We start from the raw sequence: 20,429 nt of genomic DNA on the forward strand, positions 1-20,429 counted from the left end.
TTTACATCCCTGCCTCATTTTCTCTCTCCTTCTGGTCTGCTTTCTTTTGTATCTTATAGGCTTTGTGGTGTGGAAACTACTTCTGAAATACTTGGTATTTCATTTACAGCATCCCTGCTTACACATTCCAGTACTGAATGCCAGAGACAGCAGTGCCAGGCCTGGTTAATGCTAAACACTCAACCTTCATCTATTTCTTAAACCTTTGTTCTGGTGGGGAGGGAGCATTAACAAGAAGGCACTGCAAGCTCACAGGTGGGATTTTGCTGCCTGTGTTACTCTACCAAGCGTGCAAGGGGGATACCTTTTAACAGGGATACGACGACTTTCCCAAAAAACCTGATCACTTCAATGGGGTCTGCCAGCAGAGCAGAAGCCTACTGCTGCAGCATCTGATGCAGGAGCAGCCCAAGCCTGGAGCTCCCTGCAGAAATGCAGTCACTCCAGGAGCAGCCTGGGAGCAGCGAGCTGAAGTCCTGGCTGAGAAGGACCTGCCTTGGACACCCAGCACACACACAGAGCAGAGCACAGCATTGCCAGGGCTGTCTGTGGCAGGGAGGGCACCCTAGAAAAGCAGGCTCAGGGCAGCAGCCCACCAGGGCATTTCCCTCCTTCCTCCACCAATCCTGTGCTTCGGGTACCTATGCGATTGCTTTTGGGGAAATTTCTGATGAGCAAGTATTTCACTCCCAGTGCAATTTAGCAGCAACTGATAAAGGAAAAGCCATTATCAGGAGACTGCAGGCATGCAGAAGCAGCTCCATGGCCACATAACTATGTGATAAAGCTTTTTTCCCTGCTTTGGTCTACATACACGTACAAAGATTACTGTTTATTATTACTTGTCCAACCCCCCCCCCCCCCCAAAAAAAAACCCAGCTGTTTCTTTATGATAACTGAACATCTTAATGTCACCTCCCAGCAAAAGCAACCTAACCCAAGCCTTGCAGACAACTGCTCTCCACCGGTATGAAGCTGATAGAAAAAGAAAACTTTATGTGTATGCAGTAAAATAGATTTTTTTCTGTCTTTAGATTTTTTTTTTAGTTTTTATTCAGTGACTCAGAGTTACAGACTCTTTAATGGATAACTGGTCATATTTTTAAAACTTGGTGAAGACTTGGGTTCAACTTTGCTGCCCTGAGATCTCTGAGCTACCTGTTGAATTCTTTTGAATTTATCTGCACAGGCTGGCTTGATGGGCTGAGGCTCAATAAGGCCAAGTGCTGGGTCCTGTATTTTGGCCACAACAGCCCCAGGCAGTGACACAGGCTTAGGGAAGAGTGGCTGCAAAGTGGCCCAGCAGAAAATGACCTGGGGGTGCTGGTCAGCAGCAGCTGAACATGAGCCAGAGTGTGCCCAGGGGGCCAAGAAGGCCAATGGCATCCTGGCCTGGATCAGCCATAGTGTGTCAATCAGGACCAGGGCAGGGATTGTCCCCTCATACTCAGCCACTTCATACGGTGAAGCCACACCTCAAATCCTGTGTCTAGTTCTGGGCCACTCACTACAAGAAGGACGTTGTGTTGCTGGAGCATGTCCAGAGAAAGGCAGTGGAGCTGATAAAGGCTCTGGAACAAAACTCAGGAGCGGCTGAGGGAGACGGGGGTGTTTAGCCTATACAAAAGGAGGCTCAGAGGGGATTGTATCACTCTCTACAACTGCCTGAAAGGAGAAGCTAACAGAGAACTAAGGGCAAGCATGGACAGTGATGGCAAGCATCAGTGATGCTCTTGTAAGTGCAGTGCCACATCACTGATTTTGGTCCAGATTTACACCACTAGAGCCAATAATGTAACAAGTAAAATGTACAGAGGCAATGATCCTCCACAGAAAACACTGCTGCATCTTCTTCTAGCTCTTCCTCACAACTAGCCTCCTTCTTAAGTTGTACAGTTGAAATTTCCAATTAAAATCTTTTGGAGCAGAATTAGTGAGTTGGTTTTTGACTTGCAGTGCAGCGTTATGCAGCATGAAGTCCTGGGCATAGTCCAGCACATTCAGTGATGGGTCTTGTTTGTGGCAAGGTGGGTTAATTTGGTGTATCATTTGCAAATGTAATACACAATGTGTAGACACACTGCTACCAATTGCCAAACACTGCTCATCTATTCTAAGGGAAGTGATCTGGGATATCTCAAGTTTTACAAGTTGTTAATATATAAGTAAAAGACCTTATTTGAACCTGTGGGATCAAATAGGGTTAAGCCCAGAGACTGCTGTGTGCAGCAGATGCTTTCCAAAGGGAAATTAGTGAAACTGCCCAGGAAAGTCCCCTTCATGATTACAAGACCAGGTACTAAAAGCATGTGCCTCTTCTTCCAGGGCTGTTAAGGTTGGTGGGTGATTTTTTTTGCGTCCATCTCCTTGCAAGACTGTGTTTTGTAAAATCTCGTTTATGAGAAAACCATTTTAAAATGGTGAAGGCTGTCTGGGAATTTTACCCATTACAGCTCCCAAGAAGTGCTCCTTTGCAGACCTTGGTATGATTTGAAATAGTGCAATGAACACTATGTAATAAAGCAAACCTGTGGTTTTACTGGGATGTTACTCCAGCTTTTCCTATTGACTTAACATCTTCCATGAGTTGCACTTCATTCTTCATACTTTGTGGCGCCTGCTTGCTCTGTTACCAAAAATACAGGTATCCCACAATAAGACAGTTATGAAACACCACATGCCCTAACAAATGTCCAACCTTTTGTGACTCTCCTGTGAGAAGGAAGTTCTCTTCCTTAGGCAAGAATGCCTGAAGAAGTGCGGGCTGCAGTCTCAGAAGCTGGTGGTGTACTCGTGCCTTGTGCTGGTCTCTGTGTAGCCCCCAGCATCTTTTGTTCCTGTGAGAGCCCTTTCTGCAGCTCGGTGTGGCAGCAGCAGCTTGCAGGCTGCTGCCCTGTACTTCTTGGAAACGAGGTTGTAGAGGACAGGGTTGATGGATGCGCTCAGGTAGAAAAGCTGCAGGGCGAATATATTAAAGTACTGGGAGAACAGCATTGTCCTCATGTCCCGGGTGTTTATAAATATGATCCTGCCAATGTGGAAAGGCAACCAGCAAATTACAAAGGCCAGAACCACCACAGCTATAAGACAAAATAACACATGCGGCAGTTAAGGAGTGAATTAACTTTTCAACCATCCAGTAAACTAAACTATATGTGGCTGATTTTGCAGGTTCTTCTAACTGATACAAATGATATATACAAATAATGGCATTAAATTGTTGGAAAAACCATGAAAATGGGAATAGCATCAAGTCTGACTGTTAGTCTTTGAAGTAAAAGGTAAAATTTTAAGCTAAACTGTGAGATGAGGTTTGCTGAGAAAAATGTGAACAACAGTGGAGTAACATCTGTATAATAACATCAGGCACTACAGAAATTGCCCCTGGTTATGTCTGTAATGCCACATATGAGACAGGAAAACAAAAGTCAGAAAGCAGAGTTTTTGTGGAAGCTCCACAGCAGCTCCAATTGCTGCAGAGCTGTTGTTTAACTTGCCTGCATCACCGAAAAAGACCCAGGCTGCACCTCAGTCACCCAAGCTCCCACAGCATTTGCTCTATTGTGATGGGCTGGTATCTAACATAAAGACTTTAAAGTGTAGTTGAGCTATTGATTTTTTTCCACTAAAGCTTTTTCATGCATCCCCAGACCATTACTGCTGGAGACAGCTATTTGCCTGGATGGATCTCTAGCCTGAGTCACTTCAGCTGTTCGCCTGGTGCTGTGTTGCATTTTAGGATAATGAGAACAAATACAAACCCTCTTGCAATGGCAACACAGCAGGAGCAGATGAGGAACAATTACATAAGTGTATTATTGCATCCATACTTTTAATTATTTTTGTTTATAAATGCATGTAACTAAAAAAATCATTTGCAGAGCATCCTCCGTGTTTCTCACAGCTTAAATAAAAGGGATGCAGCCAAAGAAAGTTTTCTTCTGAAAAACACCACAGACGTAGTGGTGCAGGATCTTTGAGATAAGGGGGCACTGGTCTCATTCAGTGGGTTCTGAGATCATGGATATGGGTGTTTCTGTTGGAAAACCTTGTGCCTACTTCAGTGTAAGTACCTTCCTCAAATAAGTTGGTGAAATTCTCTCAGGCTTATTCGTTTCTTTCCTTTGCGCTATGCTATTTCCATCCAGATGATTACACTCTCAGTATAAGAAGTCTCCCATGTGACATGTAAAAACTATACTAAAGGTAGGCAATAATAATTGAGGCATTTTGTTTTATGTTCCTTAGTCTATAGCTGGATTCCTTTTTTCTTTCCCTTCAGATTGGTCACTACTTACAAACATTAAAGCCCCAAAGCAGACTAAGAACTAATTTTCCGGAGTCTGATGCTGGGTTACTGAATGTATGACTAGGAAAATGAACTAAAATTTATCAGCATCTTACACCTGTAGGAAGTGCTTTGGTATTATGGGATTTGTCTCCAAACAGCTCGTAGGGGCTAAGTTATTGTTTTTCAGCCTCCTTGTCCAACCAGTGGATTTACTCCTTGGAGAGCTACAAATGACCACTAAGAACTTAGTTTTCAGAAGCAGAAATTTTCTATGCATAGTTGTTGCTGCCGACTGGAAGAGACTGCTGATGTTACCACAGTTTTTCTGAAATTGCAGGCTGGTAGCCTGTACTTGATTCTGCTTGGTAAAATTCAGGAAACGGGTATTTCTATGGAAGGCAGTCCTGCTGATGGATGTGCAATGCCACGAGGGTGAAGCCTCAGTTGGGAGGGAGTGAAATCCCTGCCGTGGCATTCCCGGGAGCGTGCCTGGGATGTCCCCCTGTGCTATTCCCTATCCTGAACTGGAGCTGCGGGTGCTTCAGCCCTGCCATGGCCCCCCAGCCCCGGTCCTTGCCCCAGCCACAGTCCGTGGGGGATGGTAGGGGGACTCACCCAAGATCCTGACAGTCTGGCGGTGCCCCTTCTCCCGGAGGAGCGAGCTGGGGCCCCGCAGGCGGGTGTTGCTCCGCCACAGCTCGCGGCCAATGCAGCCGTAGAGGACGCTGAGGCAGGTGACGGGCAGCACGAAGTAGCAGGTGGTGACCCAGAACATGGTGGCCAGCAGGCCGGACTGCAACGCCTGCGGGGTGGGCTTGCACTCGCGGCTGAAGTCAGTGTGGTTCTCGGGCTGCTCCACGCCGACCAGGAAGAAGAAGGGGCTGGCGGAGAGCAAGGCGAAGGCCCAAAGGACGCCGATGGTGGCTTTCACCCGGCGCTTGGTGACGACCACCTTGGCCTTGAGGGGGAAGCAGATGGCGAGGTAGCGCTCCACGGTGAGGGCGGTGATGTGGAGGATGGTGCAGTAGGTGCAGCCCTCGCTCAGGTAGTGCGAGAGGCGGCACAGCAGCTGCCCGAAGATCCAGGGTCGGGAGCGCCAGAGGCGGTAGAGGTCGAAGGGCAGCCCCATGAGGATGAGCAGGTCCGAGACGGCCATGCTGCTCAGGTAGAGGTTGGTGGTGGTCTTCATGTCGCGGTAGCTGCGGATGACCAGCACCGTGAGGACATTGCCCGCCACGCCGACCACGAAGAGCCCCAGGCAGACGGCCGTGATGGGAACGAGCACCCGCATGGGCAGCGCCAAGCACAGCCGCTCGTCGCAGGGCGGCCACGGCCACGGCCACTCGGGCTCGCCCTCGCTGCCGTTCCCGCCGCCGCCGCCGCGCCGCATCCCGCCGGGGGCCGCGCCGTGCCCGGGGCAGCGCCGCTCCTTCCTCCGGGCCCGCCCCGCCCCGCCCCGCCCGCGGCTGCCCCGCCCGCGCAGGTACCGCGCCCCCGGCCCGCCCCGCGGAACCGGCCGGCACTCAGGGAGCCAGCAAGGGGAGGAGGGAGGGGAGAGGGGCGGCGGCGGTGCGCGCACAGGACTGACCACCAGCAGCGAAAAAGAAGGTACTTTTATTGTCCACAGACTCTTAAAGGTACTTTGCTACATCGTTTTATGTATTTTCTATCAGACTATACAGGTTCGTCTTCATGGAGCCCGACGTTGTACAACCGTAAAGTGATATGTTTGGTAGTGTATCTATAGCGTTTTAAAAACTTTAGAGTTTCTCTTTTTCTTTTATTTATTTATTTTTGGAATGTACAGTATATGAGGTAAAATTAAGATTACATTAAAAACTGTCTTCAATGCAGTAATATGCACTGAGGCTCAAATGGCAAATACACTATTAAATGACTATCAAAAATAGGAGCTCATTTGAATTTTACTATGAAAAACGTAAGTCACTGCAGGTTGCCTGCAGTAACAAATCTTACCGTTTTAGACATTCAACCATAAGAAATCTCTGGGCTGTGACACGCAACCTCATTTGCACTGCCAAACATGGCACTTTTAAGAAGGTTCTAGAAAACATCAGTTATCGCGGTATCCTGCGGGAAGGTATCAGCCTATACGTACAAATGACAAATTAGAAATAAAATGTAAACATACAGTACATTTTAAAGACAGATCGTTCTTGCCACGTGGAGGCCAAGTTCTTCGCCATTTCTCCTTTTTTTTTCTTTAAAAAAACGAAACTCAGCAACATTATTCTACAGCACAGATCATTGGACGTATAAACAATTACAATACATGCCCGTTCTAATATAAGAGAAATTCTTCAGAGATCTTCAAAGCACAAGACAGAGGTTCCTTTTTTTATTATTATTAAGACTGACAGAAGTGTTTAATACTATTAAAAATGCTAAACTGAACACAACTAGAAGTCATTAATGATCCACTATCTTGTAACTCAAATAAATTAAAAGTAGCTAATTACAAAGTGTATAACAAATAACATAAGTGTGATGAGACAAGGATTTTTTTTAAAGATAGTTTCACTACAAGCTTTGTGTCACTGGCAATCATTGACATCTAGCAAGATGTTCAATGGGATACTTGTTAAAATTCAGTCTGGTCATTCAAGAACTCACAAATGCAAGCTCACAAAACATTGATGAGTTATGCAATTGCAAAGTGCTCTAATGCAACATTAACTACATGCAATCAACAATTTGGTACAGTATCCAAAGAGACATTACATTAAACATTAGGATCTCAAGAAAAAAGCAGCTTTAAGTTTTCTGGTGCAAATTACTACACTTCGTCTTCTGATTTGGTGCCCCAAAGAAAGAGAGAAGGAAAGAAAAAAAGGAAGAGGAAAAAGAGAAAGAAAGATAGAAACAAAACAAACAAAAAAAGGCAGTGCTTATTTCTGGTGGATATGGCAAGTGAATGTTGGGGAAACAGCAAAAATTCAATAATGAATTTTATCTCAAAATTCTGTTGACTAGCCAAAATCAGAGGGCACAGACATCTGTATAAACTGCATCCAATCAAAGGTCAACTTTGGAAATGTGTTTTTCAATTTAAGTAACAAATCTAAGAAGGTCTCTCACACTCTCCCTTCTATATTCAGAAGAAGTAAAAGAGGCATTTTTTTAAGTAAACACCAAATCCTGGGGGTAAGATAAACCACTTGTGCCATCTCCTTGTAGTCTTTCGAAAACATCTACTTGCAGTGAAGAACTCCACATTTATCAGATAAGAAGCTTCCTTCATGCATACTCTTCCATCCAGTTTATTATTTGCTGCCTGAGAAAAGCCCCTTCTGTTTTTCAGCATAAATCCTGCTTCCCAAATAATTAAGACAAATGAGGAGGTAGAAATACAGCGCTAAATTGCTTTCACAGCATCAGATTAATATTGTGTACAGCACAAGTTTGTTAGTGTAAGTTTTAAATGCGATCTACACATTCTTCCCTGTTATGTTAGCAAACCTTAGAAGTGTGGGCCAGGAAATCACCTTTACACTTGTGTTTACTGGTCAAACCCTTTTCCTTAAACACTGCGTGCCTGCCCCATATTGAGTTTGTACTGCATGAAGGCATATAAAGAAAAGATTATATTTCTGTGGCTTGCATTTAATAACATGTGTCAGCCTATACCTACGAGTAAGCATTTTAAAGTGGCTGAGAAAGTTTGCATCAGTCCCAATGCCGGTGCAAAATGCCTGGTTTTGTAAAAGCAAGAGAACAGAATTACTTTTAGATTATGAGAAAGTAAAATGTAATGGGCAGCATTATAAAATAGATCTCTTTTCTTCACTTTATGACGAAGTACTGAATGATAACAGCAATCAGAATGGAAAAGATAGCAAAAAGTGCAAGGATGACAGCAGCACACACTTGGTCACTCTGTGACCATTGTGTCCTTGTGGTTTGCACAGTGTCCTTGTTGGTGCTTGCTGGAGGCTCAGTCCTCTGAGAGATGAATAGCACTGGGGAGCTGTAGGGGCCCACCAGGTCCTGGTGACCCGTGGCCTCTTGGCACTGGCGAATGGCACACGCGCGGAATCGGTATTCACAGTTCAGCTGCAGGCCTGTGTATCGGAACGAGCAGTCCGGGCCCTTGTAAATCTGGAAATAAGGGGAGAAAAAGGGATACTTCAAGTAAAAAACTACTGTAGACACACATGTATCTTAGTATGGTTTTGTTTATGGTGAAGGTAACTAAAAAGGATGACAACTCACCAGTGTTTTCACCCATGCAAAGAAAAATGGACAAAAAGCTCAAACACACTGATTTAAATACCAGATGAAGTCTCCAGTTATTTTGGTGAAACACAAGAACTATGCTTGCTTGTGTGGAGTGATGAGTACACATCAAATAAACTCTGTCACAAGCCCCAGCCTTCAGGTGTTTTAGTTACCACTCACAATGTGATGCAATATACAATATTGTATCATGGGATTTTAGGCAGTTAACTCCATGTCAAGCCAATTCATTAAGTCTAATCCAATCCAATGTACTTTGTTGTAGTTATCTGTACTTAAAATATTATGATTTATCCCAATAAACACTGGATCGGGAAAGCCACAGAGTCCTCTTTGTGATTTTTAATTTCATCATATTCGCAAGACAGAGATAACTTGTGAGGGTGCTCTTCAGAAGTGTCTCAGTTGGCAGGTTAACATGAGTTCACAATGCTTCTGCATGGAGCCCCTATTTCAGTGAAATCTAAACTCCAGATTTTAAACTCCTAATTAATTTCTCAAATTAATTAAATTTGCAGCTATGTAAAGGTTCTGTGAAAGCCAACAAAACCTCACAGGGGTGCAGTTATAGGTACTTCAATAGTTAGGGAGGTATTAGGTGAGTAGCACAGTGCAATTTGATTTCTCTCTTTAAACCCCTTCACCCTCCCACCTCCAAATATCTGGATTTGCTTTATTTAACTGGAAGCACGATACAGAAATATCACATCATCAGGAGCTTTCCTACAGTTACCATACTGTTAGACAGTATCCTGAAAATGCACCCTAGAAATGTAAAGAAACAGGAAATCCCTTCTGATTCTGCTGTTTGAAGAGCTCTTGTTGTGCCTGAGGCACAGAGTTCTCTGACAAGCTGAGCTTTACTGGAATCTACAACCTAGAGACTTTTCTCTCTGAGGCAGGGCAGGCCATCAGAAGTGCAGCTTCCTCAAAATTCTGCTAATGTGGATCATGCATTTGGGAGTGAGCAAACAGGCCACTGACAAACACCCTACTCCAGCTCCAGCTATGCCAGCTAGCAGGGGTTACCATCCTCAGCTGCTTGTCCCCAGTGCCTTGCCAGAAGTTGCCTTCCCCTCCAGTGTGTTTCCTGGGGTATTTATATGGTTGCTTCCTAAGCCCTTTAAGATCTTTGACGGATGTATACAGCTCAAACAGCACATTATTAACTTATTTTGTCTGTAGCATGGAGGGAACAATGACATGAGCAATTTGGATGACAGATCAGGAAGAAGGAGGAGAGGAGAGTGAAGTTTTGGCAGTGAAATAGCAGGGAACAGCTCAGAGCAGACTTCCAGGCAGTTTATTTTTTGTCCATGTCAAATAAAATTGCCACCATCATGTCTAAGTGTCTTAAAGGCTGTTTTCATACTGTTTACTTCTTGATTGTTCTAATTTTAGTTTCTGCAAATTAGTCTTTTCATTTTATTCTAATTTGCTATGATAGACTGCTCTGCAGAGGCAAAAGCAATCACACACCTCAGCCTACTTTGTTACTGCCATATTCAAAGAGCCAACTTTATTATCTTGCCCAGGCCATTTGGCAACACACACTGATAATCAAAGTGTGATTTGACTTGGTGTCTAAAAGCAACACAGACCACACCTCAGGTACCTAATGTTGCATTTACAATGTGGAAGTTACAAAAAAGACCATCCACATGGCAAGACATCTCGGTTTATGGTTCATCTTTTATTGAAAAATTTAACAAATGGCCATAATAAACACAGTGTTGCGTTAAAAGTTATGAAAATATTAAGGCCTATAATCTACCAAAACACAGGTGAAACTTATTTAATATTGAACTATAATAAAATGATAACATACTAGAATTAACTGTTTCTGTCCTGGAAGGAAAGTTCCTTAGCTTAATAATATGAAACAGTTTTCAAGCCTAATTTCATGTCAAATATCAGGCAGTTTAAACTGTGAAGCAAAAAAAAAAAAAAAAAAAAAACCAAACTGGGAAGCAAAATTAGCACTGAATGCAGGATAATTTGTACCTTGGCATTTCAAACTGCTTCTTTACTCTTAGTGTAAAGAGAACCCTTTGCCCCTTTTCTCCCCAGTCTCAATTCTGTACCATTAGGTAAAAGATTTCTTTTTGTCAGTTGTTCCATCAGTGGATGGCTTTCTCACCACTTGATGTGTCAAGCTGTATTTAGTGAACATCAGTGTAACCCAGAGAGGCTGTAATTTAGTGCAGAACCTCCTTCTGAAATGAAGGAGATGGGTTTAGGAGATATAACCTTATATTATTTAGTAACAAAAAAGTTTACACTGTGACTAAAACCATGCTGGAACACAATAAGCTTTCCTAAATCTGATCTCAACTAGTTTTACTAAACTAGTTATCACAAAGAATAATCAAAGAAAACTACAATAACTTAAACACATCATACCTGTTTGAATTCTGAGTCTTTTCCCACCATGACCTGAAGACAGTAGATAACTGGATCACCCTTCATGGGCTGCAGAACCTCCCATGTGATTTCACAAGTGTGATCATTTATTCTCTCTATCCTTGGTGCTGAAGGAAGGAAGGAAGGAAGCATAAAAATGACAGCTAGCTCTGCTTTCCCCATCACATCTTGTCATATTCTAATATCTTTAAAATTATATATTCTACCTCCTATCTTATCTCAGAGAAACAAAAGATTCATATTCAAGTTTATTCTTCCTCCAGTGTTTTCTGGAGCAGCAACTAATAATTCATATAGGCCTCTCTTCCTAGTTTAGGTAACACCCAAGAGAAAGCAAATAAAATGTACTAACTGTAAGTCTGCATCATATACCAGAAAAAACCCAAACAATGCTTAAAATTATTCTAAACATGCTAGAAAGCATTTTCACCTTAACTTGCCACTCTCCTGGTAAGCAGAAGAACAAACTACAAACTTCTTAGGTCAAAGAATGCATAAACCTCAAGTTTTCCATTTTTGGAGTGAATATTTTAGGCAACTACATGAAAGGAGCCTTCTCCCACTATCCCCACCTGCACTTGAAAAGGGCTTAATATTCTCAATATCCCAAATACAACATAATACCAAAATCAACCTGCTATCCTCCCACCACTCAAATGAAAAAAGAAGAACTCTTACCTTTCAAGGCAGCTGGAACAGATTTGGGAGTAGTGAAAATATATTCTTGAGAAAGGGGACCTTCACCAGCTTCATTACATGCCTGAATACAAAATTTGTATGATGTTGACTCACTGAGTCTTTGAACTTTGTATGTATGACACGGTCCTCTGTATAAGGATACAAACCTGAAAATGGAACAAGCAGCTTATTTTGAACACAGACAAGGACTTCCGAAGCAGTATTGTCTTGAAATGTGTTCCCATAATTTCCCAGAATCTAATGAAAAGCCCAGAAACACTTATTTCACAGTTAAACAGTGTTCTGGCTGCTATAAAACAGTAAGCTCATTTTCCAGGGGCAAGTTTTTATTTCTTATGTCTTTGAAATAAAAATCTCTTGCACAAAGAACACTACAGATTCTCTCTTACCAAAAATGTTCTTAAGCATTTTAAGAAACTATTTTGCATTTGAAACAATAAGAAAAGACAGCAGTTGTGTTTCTCAATGAACTGCATTTTTTTTCTGCTTGGCCATCTACTCCTCCAACATCTTTAGCTTTTCAAAATTAGGTAACTAGATTTTAGCTTTTTGCCCCTTTTCAACTCTCCCTTACTACACCTAAAAAATGTGCCATGGATCCAGTTGCTTTTGTACATCATTGTTGGAGATGGTCTCAAGCAGACCTGCACAGGAGGGCAGAGTGACACTTTTAGTGCACACCAAATCTGTTTCTGGGAGTTTTGTACAGTGGCCACAGTCCTTCATGTGACAATTCTTGCACAAACTGATCATGGCAACTCTTGTTCGATTTTCAGTCTTGGTGTCCCCAGGATACAGCACAAATTTCTCTCTTCCTGCAGGGGTTGTCATCTACTTTTGGCTTTTTCTTGTCTTTCAGATTGAAACAGATGGTACCTGCACATGACCTAGTCTTTAAGAATGGCAATGAATTTCCTTCCACTTAAAGAGTCTAATTTATTTTCCTTCTTACAGCACAGCAATTTCACATAGTGGATCTCTGTTATCTTTCTTTTCAAGCTAAAGCTGCTCATCAGACATGAAACACTTTGTAGCAGTACTGCTTATTTTACCATTTGGGCAAGGGTTCTTGCTGTACCACCTCAGATGACATTCTGTTTAACATGAGAGAAGGAATCCCTCAAAGTAAATGGTATTAATTTCCACTAAAATAACTGCATATAAGGCAACAGGGAGTAAAGCATTCATCCCTTCTGATATTAAGTTTATAAAATTTACAACACTGATTGGACTTGTTACTTTGACAAATATTCAACCAAAAGTGAGGGAGAAAAGCGTGCTGGTACGAAACACAGCATTAAACTCTTCATGTTGAACTGTAAGTAAAAAACAATGAAGTTTTTTGTCTTGCACTTCTCTGCACAGACCTTAGAGCCCTTCTTGCCTTGCCAGAAGAGATGACCTCCTACATCTGCTGTAAATTCACCAAAGCATAAAGGAATTTTCCCTTTGCTGCCATCTCCCAAGCATCAGACCACAGCAACACTGGGCAGATTAAAGCAATGCCAAAACCAACCTTCCATTTTTATCCTCCATTTGAAGGTGGTACTGGATGGAGTCAGTTAATGCTTTTGCAGTTCCCTCTCCCCACTTCAGCTTGAGAGTCTGAGAACTGTATGCAGCACATTCCAGGCGAGGTGGATCTGGGGGGAGAGGCTTTGTTTTCAGTTTTATGGTGTGGCTGAAAGGACCTGCTCCAAGACTATTTAGGGCTTGAATTCGTACCCTAGCATTTGGAAAAAGAGAAAATAAATTAACTTGAAATTAGATTCTAAAAATAACTGTCATTATATAGAGAATAATGGTACTATCTACAATAAAGACTTTTATCAATATTATGCTTTGATAGACTGTCAAGAATATGCAGGTGCATCACTTTCCGTACATTTTAAGGAGCTGGCTTGATTAGAAATAGAAAATACTCAAAGTAAATTCACATTACATGAAAAGATGTAAAAGCTCTGTGAGTTACTTCAAGAGTGGTCCATCTTTCTGACTGTGCAGGCCTCAAACCAAAATTTTGATAGCCACACTGCAGTGATGAGGGAAGGTCAAAAAACCCACCCCAAAGAGGGGATACCATATCTGTGACTGCTTTATCAAGTGAGTTCAAGGATGACTATCAGCCATTTTTATGGACTTTTTTTAACAGATCCTATTCGTGTGAAAATAAAGCAATGGTACCCAGCCACCTCTCTTGCTGTTTCCACCAGTAACACATCTCTGGGCACTTGCAAACACAAGCCCCCTTGGGTCTGCCTGCAAAGTGAGACATGAAAACCAGAAGTCGCCAAAGGACACAAAGCTGAGGAAACTGTAGAACTTGATATTTGGGGATAAGGTAGGGTTTTGGTTTTTTCTTCTTTGATACTCCAAGGAAGACAATGTACATTAGATTTGTAAGTAAGAATTAAAAGACTTAGCTAAGAAATTTATTTCTGAAAAGGAAAAAGCAGAAAACAGAGGCTCTTTACATATTTCACAGGTAGCCACAGGGAGCAAACTGTGTCTAATTTAATTTTGCTGACTTAACATTTGCTTGTCCAAAATAGTATCTAGGTAACTGGAAAAAAGTAATCACACTAATTAAATTTTGAAACAGTCAACCATTCAACTGCAAAATGTGGAAACACAAATGTGTATGCAGGCTAGAGAATAAATATTTCTCCTTCACTGCAGTAATTTTTAACATTATGGTAATTTATTACAGCCCAGGACTAAGGTTAATACATGCAATTTTTCATTTGCACAAGGAGTTGACAATGTATTCTATTAAAAAAAAACTTATGTGGGCAGAGTATTGACCTATCTCTGCAATGGGAATGACTCTTTCTTTCAGTCTACTGACACACAGAGCAACAGCTCTTCAGATTGCCAGCATTATTGTTAAATAATTATAAGGCACAAAGAAACACTGTATTCTCACATATAACCATAAAACAGTAATTAAGGATTCAGAAAACTGCATAGCCACATGATATCCCAATTATACTGAAATCAGAGGGTGTTAAAAGTCTGACTTCAGTGGGACTGCCATTCTCCTTTTACACTGAGGACATGTATTTGTAACAGAGATGTAGTGCCTTCAGGAAAAACTACTGATTTTTGCATTTATATTTTTCAGTAACCCTTGGACTGAACATAAGGGATGATTTCAGCAATCATCCCTTGATGATTTTTCAAAAGAGATGCATAGCTGGTTGATTTTTCAAACTGATACTGTTCATGCTGACTTCCACTTTCTCTGAGATAAGGCACTGCAAGTTGCCATGAGCTGTCATTAGATCAGACTGGGCATAGTCCTTCCTTGGATGGATTTTACCTTTTCAAACAAAGAAGCAACCAATCCAAAATCAGTTATGCATCTGAATATGTGATGTGAATTCAGTTAAATTGACACATTAACCAGACAGATACAACAATACCGCAATAAACTAACATAAATTAGTTTTTGGAAGAAAATAAAAATAGCATGTCTATTTATGATGATCATCATTACAAAACTTCTTTTTGCTCCATGGCTGTGCACTAATGTGTCTCTGAGAGTAATAATGAAGACAATAAAAAACCAAGGAAACAAAGCATCTGCTCTTGTGGAAGAAACAGTAGGCTGTCAAGTAGCTGTGCATCACATACCTGTAGGTAGTATCTGGCTGTAAGCCATCTAGCAAATAGGTCAGATCCTTCCCAACAGTTATTGGCTGCTTATCTCCAAAGTCTATGCTGTAGCCAAGGATTTCAGATCCATGGTCACATGGTTCTTCCCAGCTTATAGCAAGGCATGTGGAAGGAGAATAGTGTGGACTTTCAACTTCATCTTCACTTAGTCCACGAAGACAGGTCACAACTGCAGGTACAGAGGCTGGAGTCATACATGCCACTACTTCACTGAAAGGGCCTGCACCCGCAACATTCACTGCCTGCAAATCCAAAGCAGACCATGTTTATATGGCAGAGTCAATTCCCGTTTCCAGATTTCATTAACAACAGTTTTACATCTTTACCTGAACCCTGCAATAGTATATAGTGGCAGGCAAAAGCCCTTTCACTTCACAGCTGAGCCCAGGCCCACAATAGGAGATTTGCATGCATCCTTCCACACCGCCCCACTCCAGTCGATACTCCGTGACATCAGCTCCATTACTCACTGGCACCTTTAAAATGGACAGCAACAATTAGAAGCTAAATATACTGACATAAGAGTAAAAATTAACAAAACTCACCACATCTATATTTTGGTTTTGTTCCAGAGGAGTCTTACACTCCCATTTCTTTGCTGATTTTTAATTTAGTACAATACAAATAACAGGCAGAATCTGATACAAACTTCAGGAAGTTCAACTAAGACAATTGCAAACACAAAGTCCTGGACTGCTACAAAAAAGTACAGGCTGAGGAGCAACCTATAACAAAAAAAACCCCTGTGTGTCCTGGAGAGAAAGTTGAATAACAATCAGCACTGTATGTCTGATGAAGGTTAACTACATATTGGTTGTATTACCAAATGAGCAGCAAGAAGGGTAAAAGGAATAATGGTTCCCCCCTACTCAGCACTTGTGAGGTTGCATCTCCAGTACCATGTCCTGTCTTGGGATCCCCAAAAGGAGATGGACATTGACAATTACTGTGTGACTCTGTAAAACAGACATCTAACATCACTCAAATTAACTCTACCTGAATGTTTTATGGTATTTTTTAAAAAAGGTTTTGCCTTGTAGGTATTTAAGGAGTGCTCCTCTGACATTCCTCCAGTAGGAAGCACGAACACTCCTTTCCAGTTTAATTTTTTTCTGTACAGTTCTGTAACTCAGATACTTCACCCCATCTCTAAGCCACTGAAAAGCTGTGTTTAAAGAGTATTCCCAGATAGAATCTTTCTTTTTACAAGCTTAATTTTTATCTATTGCATTTTTTAAAATCAGATATCTAAATACTATGGGTTTATAGGAAGTCTGTGAGGCTTTTGCTACATTATTACTGATGTAATTATATAAAATTAAATCAGATTATAAAACCAAGAAGCGCACAATAATCCATTGTATTATGTGGATACATTGTCTCTGAGGAACTATAACTATGTTAAAGAAAAATTTTAAGAGAGACTGCATCACTCAGAAATGCAGAGCAGCAGCTGTGGCAAAACTTTTAAACAAAAGAACACAGTAAGATCCAGTACCTGCAGCCTGCCAACTTACTGCTGCCTTATATGGGCATGATGAATGACCAAAGTTTTACCTATTGGATAATCAGGTAAGTTTGCTTACAAATAAAGTGATTAAAACACAGTACTAGACTTTTCAAGCTGAACTCAAAAATGCAGAAGACCATTAAGTTAAGACAAGTGTTAGCATGGCACTCTTACCTCCCATGACACCTGAGCACAGGCAGCAGATCTGCATGCCACTTGAGGGGGCTTGCACTGATCCGGGGGTCCAGGTGCTGTAGTTATTTCACATTTTTCTGAGTAAGGTCCAAACTGTTAAAAAGGGAGTTGATACAACTACATTGTAAAAATGAAAATACTACTTTAAAAAAAAAACAGTTTACCACAGTAGGGACATGTAACTGCAACCTGAAACGTATTATTTCTTTATAAAATAAATTTCTGTGGATTGTGGACTCCAGATTTATTTCAGTATCTGACTATTGTCCAAAACAGCTATAAATTTTTCTTCACTCCAGCAAATGCAATGTGAATAAATTTGACACTTCAAAGGTCTCTTGGGAAAACCAGGGAAGTACTATCCAAAGCCTTATTCTGAAGTTACATCATGGCTGCACTGGAACATAAACCAATTGGTACTGCCTATTTATACCTATGTAAAAGAAATAAAGGATTCAAAAACTGCTGAACAATGAACCATTCTTTGCAGGGTGGAGGGAAGATAAAAGTTAGGATAGTGCTTTAATGGCTTAAGCTGCAGATCTCTCCACAAAGTGTCAACGCACCCTGACAGTTTTCAATGAAGTGTACATTATTGAACAAATCAGGACATTGGGTACATAACGAAAAAGCTTGTTCTACAGCAACAATTGATTTAAACACATTTAATACTCCAAAAAGGGAAAATAGTCTTGTATCTGATAGAACATGTACTCAGAAGTTAAACTAAATATAAAAATGGAGAGTCAGGAAACACTAATTATTATGTTCTGGACATCACCAGCTGTAAAAATAAAGGTCAATCAATTTAAAAAGCTGCATACAAAAATAATATGCTACCTTACTTTACCTGAGAATAGTGAAGTTGTAACAGTGCTTTAATAAAGTACTTAGCATTTCCTAATGATTTCCTAATATTATTTTTCAGATAAAAGACATAATTAGCTATTTTCTCTTCCCTTCATCTAAAAATCCCCTTCATTATAAACTGATGTTTAACTGTCTGTTCCCACACAACAATAAGCTACATGACCCAAATGACTCCACATTTGGAAATCCTAATTTTAAAATTACTGTTAAATGCTTCATTTGAAATTAAAAATCCTTAATAGTGATTGCAGTCTCAGTAACGAATTTCATTTCAGACTGCCTCCTTACCCCAGCCTTGTTAGCTGCTCTCAATCTGAAGCTGTACATCCTCCCTGGAAGAAGGCTGCCCACAGTGCATTCAACATCAGAACCCTGGTAAACCTCTCTGTGTTCATCGTTTTCTGCCTGAAACATTTCCAGACCATAACAGGTAATGGGTGAACCACCATCTACCTGAGGCGGTCCTAGAAATAAGAGAGAAAGAAAAGCTCATTCAATTTTAACATGTAATACATTTGGATCCCTTACAATCTCTAACACTTGTAATAAAATTACCCCAACGCAGCTGAATTTCTCTTGCTCTTGGTCTACCCTGTAGCCTTGGAGGCTGGCATGGACCAGGAACCACTGCTGGTGTCTGCACCAGTAAGGAATCAGTTACCTAAAAAAGAAAGATAGATTAATGAAGTTATCCAGGCCAAACCAAGAACTATCAGCTATGTCATAAGTTAAGGCAAACACCTCAGTCAGAAACAAGATCATCCCCTTTTTTAATGACATCTTCAAATATGTGAAGATATTGAAGTGATCTAGTATGTATTTCTCATAATATAAACCATGCTAAAATAATCACACAATATGCAAAATTTGCTTTTGTATTTGGGTACATATGCAAGGCGTAGAATTAAAAACAATGGCTAATTATCAGTACAACCTAGTACAGATGCTTGAAATATGACTTATTCAATGTAAATTCAATCTATTTTGCATCAGACTGCAGTTTAGTGAGTTCTAAACCCTTACTCTAAGGGTTATGTACTTTCCATGGAAAAACCTCTCAGAAAGCAAAGTGGGCAGAAGTGTCAACCAGAAGAGATTAAAAAAAAAGATATTTCAATTTTTTCATTGCTTAGCAATACCTAATGAGCAACAAGTTTCCACCTCTGATTTGAAGTTTGGGCAAAAATTACCTAAGAACATAACACATGCAGCAGATGGCACTGACTGTTCTGGATGCAGACAGAAGTGAGCAGAGACATTGAGGGGTTATTAGCTTCAGCTTGATATAGAAGAAACAGGAAGTTGGAAAGCCTTCAGGTTTACAGAAGAAATTAATCTCAGAATCTCATTTCACAGCTGGATTCTATGTGTGTTCAAGAAAGAGTGGACTGGATGATCTGCTGCTTTTCAGCTCCTTTGAATATACTGTTGCACTGAACAACTGCTGCTACTTAAAAGTTTTGCATATGTTAATGAGAAGCTGCAGAAGAGTTAATTACATCTTCATAGATCTTCTGTTGATTTCTGACACCTTCAGAAAGTATAAGAACTTTCTGGAAATTATTTTTCTCTTTGGTACTTAAGGTTAATTCTAAAATCATGGGGTTGGGCTGTAGGGAAGTACAGAACAAAAGGCAGAACAAAAGTCTCCAAAGACTTGTGGACTGATGACCGGGAAAGCCCTGCAAGCCAAGCCAGCATTGAAGGAGTCCAGATTTATTCTTAAGGCAAGGTGGCTGTAGTCAAGGTTATCCTTGCAGGAGACTTCTATGTAGAGGAAGAGCACATACATTTCATGTCACAAGGCAGGGCTGGGTAGAAATCACACACACCAAGAATGGAAGACATTAAGGTTTTTTTGAGAGCAGCTTGCCGGGAAAGCCCTGCTGGAAGTCGGCAGAGAGCCAGGGCTGGCTTTGTTGCACTTGTTGCTGAGAACGCAGAGCAAATACAGCAAGACATTTTGGCACTGGCAGTTGAATTACACCACAGAACTTACAGTGCATGTGTGTGTGTGTGCAATGTGTGTGTATAAAGGAGAATAGTATGGCACAGCAAATTGTGTGGGAATACTGAAAAGCAGGGCAATCTAAACATTTTAACTGTGCTTGAGAGAGCAAGGGAAGCACAACCTTGTAAAGCTTGAGTGAAGACATCTTCCCCTGCCTGCTGGGGTAACTTGGCTACTCAGACAAGTAGGAAATACATTAAATTCATAGAATCACAGAATCTTCTGAGCTGGAAGGGATCTACAAGGATCATCAAAGTCGAGCTCCTGGCCCCAAGAATCACACTATGTGAGAAACCATTGTCCAAATGCTTCGTGAACTCTGTTATGCTTGGTGCTGTGACCAATTCCATGGGGAGCCTTTTCAAGTACCCTTCTTAACTGCTGTACTGGGATAGGCCTTAATAAATAACATTGTATAAATGTATCACATAGGAAAAGTATCTGTTTCTGTAAATAAGACTATCATGTCGAACACAATATATCAGGAAAGAATA

The 20,429-nt window shown here is 41.1% G+C and overlaps 2 protein-coding genes across 4 annotated transcripts in view; both read right to left on the reverse strand.

Annotated features, from left to right (window-relative positions):
• Positions 1 to 2,674: 2,674 nt before the first annotated feature.
• Positions 2,675 to 5,681, reverse strand: MLNR (motilin receptor). Its single transcript, XM_066571229.1, has 2 exons — positions 4,907 to 5,681; positions 2,675 to 3,080 (listed from the first exon to the last, which is right to left on the reverse strand). Exons 1-2 carry the CDS (start codon positions 5,679 to 5,681, stop codon positions 2,773 to 2,775), a joined length of 1,083 nt encoding a protein of 360 aa, XP_066427326.1. The 3' UTR covers positions 2,675 to 2,772.
• Positions 5,682 to 5,889: 208 nt separating this feature from the next.
• FNDC3A (fibronectin type III domain containing 3A) overlaps positions 5,890 to 20,429 on the reverse strand; it is a 111,208-nt gene continuing 96,668 nt past the window's right edge. For all 3 annotated transcript variants that reach the window (XM_066544990.1, XM_066544989.1, XM_066544991.1), the window contains 9 exons: positions 18,480 to 18,585; positions 18,213 to 18,388; positions 17,034 to 17,147; positions 15,676 to 15,825; positions 15,308 to 15,591; positions 13,188 to 13,397; positions 11,651 to 11,817; positions 10,952 to 11,079; positions 5,890 to 8,410 (listed from right to left, as the gene is read on the reverse strand). In XM_066544990.1, coding sequence (XP_066401087.1) covers positions 8,096 to 8,410; positions 10,952 to 11,079; positions 11,651 to 11,817; positions 13,188 to 13,397; positions 15,308 to 15,591; positions 15,676 to 15,825; positions 17,034 to 17,147; positions 18,213 to 18,388; positions 18,480 to 18,585 — 1,650 coding nt within the window. In that variant the 3' untranslated portion in view covers positions 5,890 to 8,095. The remainder of the gene's footprint in view (positions 8,411 to 10,951; positions 11,080 to 11,650; positions 11,818 to 13,187; positions 13,398 to 15,307; positions 15,592 to 15,675; positions 15,826 to 17,033; positions 17,148 to 18,212; positions 18,389 to 18,479; positions 18,586 to 20,429) is intronic.

This window comes from Molothrus aeneus, chromosome 2, assembly GCF_037042795.1.
Source record: "Molothrus aeneus isolate 106 chromosome 2, BPBGC_Maene_1.0, whole genome shotgun sequence".
Taxonomy (NCBI): Eukaryota; Metazoa; Chordata; class Aves; order Passeriformes; family Icteridae; genus Molothrus; species Molothrus aeneus.